The sequence below is a fragment of the Catharus ustulatus genome, chromosome 1 (genome assembly GCF_009819885.2).
Source record: "Catharus ustulatus isolate bCatUst1 chromosome 1, bCatUst1.pri.v2, whole genome shotgun sequence".
NCBI classification, from domain to species: Eukaryota; Metazoa; Chordata; class Aves; order Passeriformes; family Turdidae; genus Catharus; species Catharus ustulatus.
The window spans coordinates 84697118-84709170 of record NC_046221.1 but is presented as its reverse complement, the minus strand read 5'-3'; the positions used below and the strand labels follow the sequence as shown (position 1 = coordinate 84709170).

General features: G+C 33.6%; 1 protein-coding gene across 1 annotated transcript in view; it reads right to left on the bottom strand.

Annotated features, from left to right (window-relative positions):
- Positions 1-12053, bottom strand: part of DNAH5 (dynein axonemal heavy chain 5) — a 157979-nt gene that overhangs the window by 85641 nt on the left and 60285 nt on the right. Inside the window, exons 17-24 of the mRNA XM_033058468.2 lie at positions 9743-9949; positions 8001-8172; positions 6498-6643; positions 4306-4468; positions 3583-3825; positions 2504-2694; positions 2326-2422; positions 893-1029 (exon numbers count right to left, since the gene is read on the bottom strand). Of these exons, the coding sequence (XP_032914359.1) occupies positions 893-1029; positions 2326-2422; positions 2504-2694; positions 3583-3825; positions 4306-4468; positions 6498-6643; positions 8001-8172; positions 9743-9949 (1356 nt within the window). The remainder of the gene's footprint in view (positions 1-892; positions 1030-2325; positions 2423-2503; positions 2695-3582; positions 3826-4305; positions 4469-6497; positions 6644-8000; positions 8173-9742; positions 9950-12053) is intronic.

The window sequence follows — 12053 nt, the reverse complement described above, 5'->3', positions numbered from 1 at the left end:
GAAAAATTCATTCTGAAATAATAAATCTATGAGACTTGTTTTTTAAACATTAATTTCTACACTCAATTCAGTGCGCAAGAGAATTATATTTTTGGTTCTCGGGAGTTCAGAAAAATGTGAGAAGGTTAAAGTTAAATCATTACTGCATCTAATTAAACAAGTAAATGAGAGATGACTGTTACGAGAGATAATCCACATCATGACTTATGATAAATACAGCACATGCAGGCATTTAAAGTTGACTAATGGTAAAAGTTTACAATATTACAAAATACCAAATATCAAAATTCCATTATAACTATCCACCATTATTGACTACCAGCCTGGTAGTTATGCTTTAGTACCACTGAAGTTACAAGGCCTTGAGCCAAAGATTTGCACATGGCAAGACTTAAAAGATTGGACCAGCCTCAGAAGAAACTGATGCAGAGCTCCCTAAAGAAATACAGTTTACTAAAGAGTGCATAGAATAAGAACAATGCAAAGAAGTTATGCATATCCTTTAAGAAAAATCCTATGTAGCATTTTGAAAAAAGCCAATCTGATAGCCAGTTTTCTTCTAAGAACCTTCAGAACCTCTCCATAATGCGGCAGAAATCATCCTGGCTGCATTAGCTACACACAATACAACTACTTAGAGTTTTTTATGATGTTTTAATTTATGCGATATTCAAAACCTCAAATCTTGGAACAGAGTACACTTAATCCATGTTACACTATTAAAGCATATTTGCAAATGTTCAGCCACATGTTTTGCATCCACCACCCTAAACTTTTATTATTACATTAAATCACAGCTTTAAGTGCCTACCCTAATTACCTAAAGATATTAAAAGTAATACGTTAATATCTCTTGGAGAGTGATATTAAATTAACATCTCAATTGTCTTACTCCTTTTGTAGAATTGATGGCACTGCTGAGTAAAGATACTAATTTGGTAATTTCTTTGTTCTCTGAAACGTTCTTGAAGTAGCTCTGGCTTTGCACTGGATCAGATGAACTGAGTGATGTTGCATCTGATACACTATCTATAAAAGAAGATTCAAACAAAAAAGCAGGCTTAGACCGACATACTGGTTAGGAGTAATACATTCTCATACACAAAACAAAATTACATTTTTTCAATAAGCATGTATTTTAAAGTTAGGTGTTCTTAAAGGTAACAAGAAGTCAAGCAGGCCAACATAAATTTGTAAACAACTCCATTTTAGTAAAATTGCTCCATCTAGATACCCTGTCAAAATTGGAATGAGTTCCACTCCAATCTTTCAAAGAGAATCTTTCCTCTTCTCTCCCCCCTCCACAAGGTTTATTTATATGCTTCATCTATGTGATTTATTTATATATCAGCATTTGCTTACTTATATATCAGCACGAAGCATTCTTATTTTCTGAAATATCCCACAATTGACAATTTGAAACACAAATTAGTATTAATTCTGAGAAGATGACCATAACCACTTCCCAAAAAGGAATAAAGGTTTTAAAAGTCCATCAGTTAGTGAATACCCACAAGTTTGACTTTATGATAACTTTTTATTTCATCACTTGCAAGCAAAATTCTTAGTTTTGAAAGACCAATTTAACTTTTTAACCAGTTCAAGTATTACTGTCCTACTTCTTAGGTGCATAAAAGAGAGCTAACCTAAAAAGATCCAAATGTATGTTTTAAGTATCTCAGGTACAATGTAGAACAATTAACCTGGCTTGATTTTAAAGCATCTCAAAGAAGAAAAACCCCATCAAAGACACCACCTTAAATTTCCTTGAACTAATGACTTCAATAACTTGATGTCTGGTTACAAAACAGAATAATGAAAACCCTTTTAGAAATTCTAGTCTATTCAAACTCTTACACAATCCTCTCTAAACCAGTACTGTAATTTACATGGATATTCTTATTCAATATCAGGTATTGTGAAAGTTAAATTTACCTTTTTTAAATGGAAAGCACAAGCTCTACGATGCCATTTCAACATGCCAAATTACAAACCAAACTGTCAAATCATGAAAGATTATTCTGTAGCAAAAGTGACTATAATTCTAACCAATATATATTCTATAACCCAAAGCAGTAAAACGTCAAGAAGAACAAAAAAAGAAAAAAGTCCCTTTACTCAAATCCACAGAAGTACAAGTGGCAAACCTGGTTTCTAATGAGAAAGAGTTTTCTTCTCTAAGGCAATTTTAAGTCTATGAGGTTGTTGCAAATCTATCAAATCTACTGGTTTTGATGCATTTTGTAATTAATATCTTCTGATATAGTCTGTATAAATCACATTTACCTAACATTCAAATTTAGTGATGTCAGAGTTTATCATTACCATGGCTGTTTTTCTTTCCAGTGTCTTTCAGTCCGTCATCAGAATCACTGTCTCTGCTCCCACACCGCAACAGAACTTTTCTCTCTAACACTTTCTTCTGAAGAGAGAATAATGCATATTTTTTATTTGCAGCAGTTTTGCATCATTAGTTCTAAGTAAGGCTGTTAAAGATACCAACCTTGGATATTCTCTCCTTACTCCACTGTCGAACTCCTTTCATTACTTTCACAATAAAATCTACAGCTTTATTAAGTGTCTGCTGTACCTCATCCAAAGAGGGTGTCATGATGATATTAGGGATAGATAGGTTAATGTTAGTCCTAATTATAGGATGAGCACCTTTTTTCTGTTTAGACATACTGTGATTTTCTAAATAAAAGATAAAAACAAAACAAAAAGGCTGTTCATATTTTTTTTCAAGACATCAAACTAGGCATTGTTTTGATATAAACCAATAAATATAAATCCTAATGTAGCGTATTGAGTGCAATTTCTAAAGGGAAGAAGAATTCCTGAGTAATTTATAAAATGTACTATTAAACTCTACAGCAGCACCAATGAAAAGTAAGTGCAGAGCTACTTTTCTCCATGAAGCTCCTCTTCAATGTGTTCTGTGCAGCTAAACTGTTTAGCAGACAGTTTTGTTATCTGACTGGTACTCCCAGTCAGCATATTAAATTTGGCACAGAACCTCCTTAGACTCTGACAGTACTGCATGCCTTATTAACTACAGCGACCAGAGACAACTGCCCTTACTTTTGTTTCTTAAAAGTACGCGGCAGTAGAACACTTCAAAAGAGTGTTGCATCACCATGAATGGAAATATCTGAAGGCAATTAGTAAGACAAAAAAGAAACCTCTATTTTTTTCATACTGTTTTCTGTAAAAGTCAAGGTCAAACAGATCCTGACAAGTTATCAAGGTCTTATATTGATAACTTTTAACTTTAGTGATAACTTATCCAGTTGTCAAGGTCGTATCAGAAACTTATCTATCAAGTCCAGTTCCAAACATAATATTGCTTCAAAACAGTACAGTGAGTCCCAAGAGAAACAGCACTGTAATGATACTTCCTTACTGTGACAAGAAAAAATACCTTTGGAAATACACAATTTTAACTTAACAAAACAGCTTAACCAAAATCCCTTTGTTTTCCCCTCTTTTACACTTGCAACTCTCATTTATACAGTTATGGGATATTACATTTACATTTTTATTTATACAGCCTAAAAGGGCAATGTACTACAATGCAGCCACCTAAGAAGTTGATGGTGGAAGATGCATGAATGCGCTTGCGGATGGTCTCCAGAGTGTTTCGAATTACTTTCAAAAGGGCATCAATGTTACGATTATTGAAGTAAGAAAGCAGTTCATTGGCTTCTTCCTCCAGCTTTTCTAAATCCATTCTCTTCCTCTTTGCTGTAAGAGACAGGCCAGCCCACATCTGACTGGAATTTTGTGAGGAAGTCAAGGCTTTTGATCTTCTTTCCTCTTCTGTCACTAAAACATCATAAATCCAGTTCGTTAAATTTACTTAAGGAACTTGAAAATACCATAAAGTAATACCTTCACAGGTGTCTGAAATAATATAAAGGAAGTACAGAATTAGCCATTTGTAATCTGCACCTCAATGTAGCAGGTCTTTTATTCCTGTCTGCCTTCTTATTCAGTACAAACTGGCATGATTATCATCAAAATTTAGATATTATTTCTTATTCTCTTTCTCTAGGAAGTCCAGCAATAAACCAAGGCTACTAAGTAGTTCTATGATACAAATCTTTCAAAGTCCAAGCTAGATAAATAATTTTGACCTACTTTGTAGATGATAAATTATTATTGCTAAATTATTCATTATCCAGGTAAATTCAAAGAAAAGTCTTTAGACATTAGATAGTATTCAGTACTTCTAAACTACCCCCAACACAAATTATCAGCATGAAAAAGAAACAAACACCAAGCAATACAATACAATCTTCTTACCTGTATTTTTGTCCCTTTTTTCACCACTGGGTACAATTGACTTCTCATGTTCTTCACTGACCTGTTCCTCAGTGTCAAGTAACATGTTAATCAGATCATTAGCAGCAGCTTCTACCAGTGAGCTTTTTAAGTGCAAAGTCCGAGAACCTTTTATACAGAGCTCCTTTTAGCAAACCAAAACAATATGCTCTTATTGTCACAATTCTCATATCAATTTCACAGTCATAGCAGTCTTTATTAATACAAATGTCAAGGTCTAAGATTTGTGAAAAAACAGATCTATTACACCATTAGTTTTAAATAGGTTTGTTCCAAAATAATAGGTATTGACAAGACATCATAAATGTCTTTCAACATTGTTTTGGCTTATTTCTCAAATTACATTAATTCATTAGTTAATATCATGAATCAATGTTTATTATGCCTAGTTTCACTAAAAGGCTCCCAAAAGCAAGGGTTTCTTAATTTTCATAACTTTGCAATGTAGACATGGGAGATTCAACACTTCTTTTAATCATTGCCAGTTTTCATTAATTGGCTGGGCCTTAATGACTGTTAGGCAATCATATTTACCATTTACAGCTAAATAGAAGATAAAATCTATAGAAGTTGTATTTATCATTAAAATAAACACAAAAATTATCAGTTGGAGAGAGAAGAAACCAAAGGATGAGATTAAATAAAATTTGGAAATTTATTATAGTATTGTGCATGTTTTTTCTCCTAGACATAAAATAAAATCAATCAAGTATGCTTCAGCTAACTATAATTGTTATCTATAACGGCCTTTTAATTTTTTACTTTGTTGTCTTATATTTCATTCAGCATAAACAAACATGACTAGCTTTGTTTAATTAAAATCAATAACTGGAAATATTCAGCCATTTCCAAATTTTGAGACATAATCTCTTGCCTTCCTAATGGTTCTGTTGAGAGAGAAGTCAAATGAGATTTTTAGTATCACAGCAACTACTAAACAAAGTACACTGGGATTTTTCCACAGGGTAATTATTTCTGTTCCAGCAATTTCTTTAAAAACTTAAAGACACCTGTTAGGTGACAAAAGTTACTTCTAGTCCCCTCTAATTAAAAGTTACAGTAAGCTTACAGACTGTTACTATTGTCATTGTACCCATAACTGGGGCTCTTATGCCACTTACTCTGCTAACTTAATTCAATTGGCCATTGTAACTGCTATGTGTGTAATTGCTATGTAGCAGTTCCAGTTTCCAAGTTATCATACTGCGCAGAGAAGTTTTTGTGCTCACTTTCACATATTTTTACCTCAGTGAATATACATTTTAGTACCTGCCCAGTCAGGAAGGTAGTAGCAGGATCAAAAAAAACAACTATGGACGTTGGGGCTTACAGCATTCATTCCATATAATATTATCTGAAATTTTACTCTATATTTAACAACAAGGTGAGTTGTTACAACAGTCAAAAGAGAAAGGGCCAAAGAGTTAAATACACTAAGACAATCAAAACTTTCATTTGTAATTTTTATTGCTACAAGAGAAAATGAATGGGGATTATCTACTTGAATTTCTAGTCTTTATTTGACCAAAGTTTATTTCAGGAGAAAACATATTATAACCTAAAATGCAATACCCTACTATTGCCTCACAAAATTATTCAATTTAATTATAACCCTAATCAGCTTTCTAACCAACAATTTTACGTGGTTACAGTTAATTACCATCAACACAAAAGTATTTTGATGGGGCAAAGGACAGGTGTTTTCCCAGAACACCTTCACCCAGGTACTTCTGCATATATTTTCCACATCCCATTACCAACTCGGGAGAGTTTGAGATACTCGTTACACAATGCTTTCCACAGAGTTTACTCTCCTCAGGTAACTGCTGGAGAATTCCCTTATTTAAACAGGAATAATGAACCAAAAAAAAGATACTGTCATAGAAGAAAAAATTTGAAAGCATAAAAGAAATATCATACATGATCTGGCTTGACAATAATAATGAAGAGAAAAGAACATCTCAGCTCAGATCTCTTTGCATTTCATACTTTTGTTTCTTTTTAAGGTCCCAGACAAGCAAGTAGGGATTTCCATGTGTATCCCCATGCATGCTTCATTAATTCTGAATTCAGAATTTTTTATCTCATAAAAAAGAAAAATATCTAAACTCAAAGTCATCAATCTCTTCTTTATGAAACTTTTATCTACTAACCTGAGTCTTTTGAAGAAATTCGTCGCAGCTCTGTGGTTCATCTTCTGGCAACACACAGAGTGGCACTCTATTCATTTCTTGAAGGACAGCATCAATATGAAATTCAACCAAGTCATTCACTTGATCAAGCAATAACTCCAGCCCAGCTTTTGAAGAAAACAGAAGATTCAAGACAAGTCGAAAAGTTTGAATCAATAGCCATTGCAGAGTCCCATTCAAATTTTTACCTCAACAAGCTATCATATTCAATTGTATATGAATTCTGCACCTTAACTAATTCACTTCAAACATCTAAACTTTTATGGCAAGCTTCACCACAAGAATCATAATTAAATTTTGGCATAACAGATGCATACCTAGATACGATAACAGATGCACCTAGCATACACTGTCTACACGCTAAAAGAGAGCTATTTTATATAAATATAAGCTATTGTACAAACATGTATCATACAGTTTTTTATATAAAATATAATATCTATTACAAATATATATTAGGTTAACTTAAAGAACACATATTTCAAACATGAAGACATTAACATTTATTTGAGGGCTAACAGTATTTCATCTTCTATAGCCTGAACTAGTTACAACTTGGAGAACCTACTAGCAACAGAAAGTCTCAACAAATAAAATCTTTACGCTTCAAACAAGTGTTAGAGGACAAACAATAGCTAACAGAAAACAGTCACCAGAATTTTCAGTTTAATAGCAATCTGCTCACAATGCTGAAGCTGAAATAGCAGCAAGGTGCCTGATCCACACACTGATTTTTGTATTATTCAAAATTAAATTAAGCATAAGGTCAGGCTAGCATCCAAAATATACTTTAATCTGCCATTTCAACTGAAGAAAATTTCCACTATAACTACTTATGCAATTTCAAGAAACAAAATATGTTTGCTGTATTAATTGAGCTGAAGAAAAAGGAATCTGATATCTTCAAGAAAAAAACACATCTCAGAACAACCTTGTGATAATCTTTTGAAAACACTACAAGCTCATCTGTTTTCTAAAGTTGTTGTCCAAGATGTGTGTGCATTAGTTTTAGAGATTGATGTTTAAAAAAAATTATTATGAAATGCTTTTGAGCAATGACAATGTCAACTGAGTCAGTGTTTTATTCCCTGAGAAGTTGTTTTGTACATTACAGAAACTAAAAAGCAAGACTAGGAAAAGTCTGAAACCATGGAGCTTTATAAAAGTAATTATCATTCTTTAATTTCAGAATATACTGGGCCTTTAGCACTGTACTTCATGTTTGGTGTAATACCAACTGCCTAACATATACATTAGTAAAAATGTGATGAACATACAAAACAAAAAGAAGGCAGTGTTATAAAAAAAATGTTTCATGAAAAACAGGACAGATTAAAATCCTGATATCTTTTATATACAAATAAATAAAGCGCAAATCACATAAAGAACTGTAAACTCATAATATAACTTGCATTTGTATAGAACAGACAGCCAGAAGTTAATGCAAGGAGGCAAGTAACCTACTTAGCTTAGAAAAAACTGTATTAATATATTTCTCAATATTCAAGGATGTCCAGTTCAGTAACATTAGACCTGGCTGGATAGCATCATCTACGTTTACTAATCGAGGAGCCATCAGTTGTTCAAAAGGGTGTTGTATTTTCAGTTTAATTCTTTTGTATTCTGCCAACATCACCTGAAAAAGAGAATGAAAACATTAGTTAACATACACTAATTTGAACCTCTTCGTGTACATGTATTTATGATTACTTAAACTAAGAAAATTCATCTACGTGTACATTGCTCACATTCTTAAGTTATAATTAATTGCTCGGGAAGGGTTTTGATTATTTTTGGCAGAAGTTCACTATTTGGTTGCTCTTTATATCTCTATATATATTTTTTGCCCTGTGTGAAGTCATACTTCACTCAGAAATCAATCTTTGATTGCACTGGTGCTGTGATGGAGTTAATTTCTTTCTCAATGGTTCACATGATGCCACGTTTTAGATTTGTGACCACAACTGTGTTACTAACACACTGATATTCTGAGTATTGCTAAACAGTGCTCGTACAGCACTGAGTTCTCTTCTGCTTCTCACACTACTCTGCTTGTGACTGGGGACACACAAGACACTGGGAAGGAATGTAGCCAGGACCCCAGTTGATTAACGGGATCTCATACCTATGACCTTGTGCTTAAAAATGAAAGCTGGGAGAAGGAGGGAGGGTGACACCAGGAGCTATGGTGTTTATCTTCCCAAATAGCTGTGATACTGCCTAGTTTTATCAGAATATTTTTTTTTTCCTTGTGCATGCAGTTTTTGCCTTCCCTATTAAATTGCCATTAACTCAACTCACAAGTTTCCTATTTTAACCTTCAGATTCTCTCCCCCATTCCAAGGAGGGGTGTAAGAAGCAACTGTGTGATATTTGGTTGCCTACTGGGCTTAAACCATATAACAGAAAAATCTTAGAGATTTCAGTCTTAAATGGGAATTACAGAAGACAAAATGCCCAAGAAGAAAAATACATCTAAGTGAACTTTCCAGGAATTCTAATAAGACCAGCCTTATGAGAACTTTATTATACTATTTTCTTTCTAATGCCTCTTTAACCCACTGATCTAATTTCACATGTTTGGCAATAACACTATAACTGAAAGACATAAAGACTATATGACTTATGTTTGTTTGTTTTCATTTCAGCATCAAGTAGCCCTTTAAAACTATAGGTTTCTGGACACCTATTTTTGAATCCCCATCTTGAGTCATTGAGAATCCTGTCTGCTTATAGGCAGGTAAAATTATCTAAAGGACTTAAAAGACAACAGAAAGGGAAGTTTCATCTACTGTTTTTAAACTGTTCCACAGATATCTGTGTAAAACACCAGTGCCAGGAAAAAAAAAAGCTATTTGCTGCATGCTTTACACTTTTTAAAAGCATACCACCTGTTCCTCCACCCCAGATATCCTCTTAAAACAAATGCTGCCCAATGTTGACTTCATTATTAGAGGAGAGATGAATTGCTTATCATTTAGAAAACAAGTACTAGACATTTTGTAAGCCTCCTTTCCTCCCCATTCTCATCTCTTTCAGACTCTGCAGAGGTTCCCCAAATCCATGCATCTACAAAGTAACTTCACAGAAAACATAAAGCCAAGAAAAAATTTTAAGTGCCTCAAGACAGTCATACAAATAAGAAAATAGAACCTAGGCATCTTAATGTACAGCATAAATACCTAAAATAACTAGAGCAAACCCACATGCAAATTGTTGACAATCTTCTTGTACCAGTTCCTCTGCTGTTGAATAACACTTGCAAATGGTGGAATTTCAAGGCACATGTGAGCCATGCAATCTGTTTCTCTGATTAAAGTTAATATTTGAGGGTCAAAATTCACAAATAATTCTCCTGTTTCTGGAGCTTTTACCAAGAGAGTTGCTTGAAGTCCTCTTTTAGTTAATTCAACCTGCAGGAAATAAAGTCATCATTCCTGATCAGACAAGCCACCACAACAAAACACTTCAGTTTGCATTTAAATACCTCTTTGGCACATATTAAAATCAGGTACTGGTGACAAATATTGATACCGTATATGAATCCAAAACAAAAATTTATTAACACAAAGTGTAATGGACCCAAATGCTTAACAACCAAACTGCTATTTATCTGACAGATGTTTTTCTGTTGGGACTTGGATGTTATAAGCTGCATTTCACAATTCAAAATCAAATCAGAGCCATAGATTTTCTTGCTTCAACTATCTTAAATCTTAACCCCCATCTCTTTAGAACTTATTGTGTATTCTGCAATAAGGCTGCACACAAACCTCCTTAATGAATTAAAGTATTCTTGGATAACCTCTTCACATATCACACATATCACACACTGATAATTTGGTTGACACCAAAAAGTAATCCCACCTTAGGCAGGTAAATTTTTCCTTCATTAAAAACTTTGCCACTATTCTTATTTTCCAGTTGTCCTTTTGTTGACGTAAGTTTATTGTTCTTTATTCATTCCTCAGATTTCATGCATCACATTACATCGAGATTGAGAGTATTCCTAGGCCATAGTTTCAGGACCCATTCATATCTTCCAGCACACTTTTATTTTTTTATGGAGCACAGAAAATTTGCATCACCTTTCAATGTCTAAAATAAAGTGTAGTATACTGCTTTCTTCAGCCATATCATGTACTATCAAGACATTTTAAACAGCATTTTTCAAGAAATAATCTAATCAATTTTTGTCTATGAAGACGTCATGCTCTATCCACTCTCATCAGTCTTCAAAAAGAAAAAAAGCTTGACTGCCTAAAAAAGAAGCTGATTTTCTTCTGTAAAGTTCAACAGCAAATCTTGCTGTACTCATTTCTGAGCTTCATACTCATTATTCCCACTCTCAAGTCTTCCTCTCCTGCTTATATATATAAAAATACATATTATAATTTATAATTTATAATTATAATAATATAATAATATAATAATATTTCATATTAGGATAAGTATGTATATAAATATATTTTTATTCCTCTCCCGTTTATATTTTCTTCTCTTTCATTGTTATGGTAACAGAAAATAGCAATGGAAATAAGGGATACATTGAAGACACTAATCTTACACTGCCAAATAATTATAGTAACTTCTACACTTCCAGGTAATTTATTCTTTTAATATGTCCAAGTTGAACATTATTTGCTATAGCAATTATATATATATATATATATATATATATATATATGTATATATATGTATGTATATACATAATTAAATATGTTGCTTTAAAAAAAACCTGGATTTACAATATGTTAACCATCCAGTAACAAGCGGGAAAAAGAGGAGCAAGAATGTTTGGAAATCTCAGAAGGTGACACTAAGCTTAACATTATTTACATTGTACAGAAGAATAAAAACTGGTAGGAGCTACAGCCCTATTCATGTTCCATTTGTACTCCCCACAGGACGCCTGCCCCTCCCGTGTTTTTCTTTTGCTCAGGAGTGGAGCAGGAGCTCCACCTTGTGTTCTGTGGCACTCACGTCCACATCCCTGTGTGCTCTTCTTGCCTCGAGAAGAGGCTACAGAGCAGTAGTCACATTTTTTTGCCATACCTGGTAGATAAGTGCATGTATGTTAAAATGAATATGCTTTTCATGTATTTTCAAGGCATTTGTGTATGCTTCAAACTTGAAATTTTGTTCAAATCCACCTTCCGTTTTTCCCACCTAATGTGTAAGAAGTTGGAGCGGGCTCAGGAACTTTATATAGCTGCCAAGTGTGATTTGAGTGCTACAGGAGAAAACAGACAAGCTGTTATAGTACAGGTTAGAATCAGAATCTCATAAAGGAAGGCACAACTTTAGGGGAGTGGTTTGGGATGTTACAGTTATTTTACAAAAGATGAAAGGCAAATGTGCGCGACTGCTCCATCAAGGCATGGTATACATCAGAATATCTGATCACTAGATCGTCTAGCCAAAGGGGTCGATGTAGCCCCACAAGAATCATACATTCTGCTTAGTCTTTATAGATGAGACAAGGCAGTGAAAACTACCATCCGTATACTTTGAATG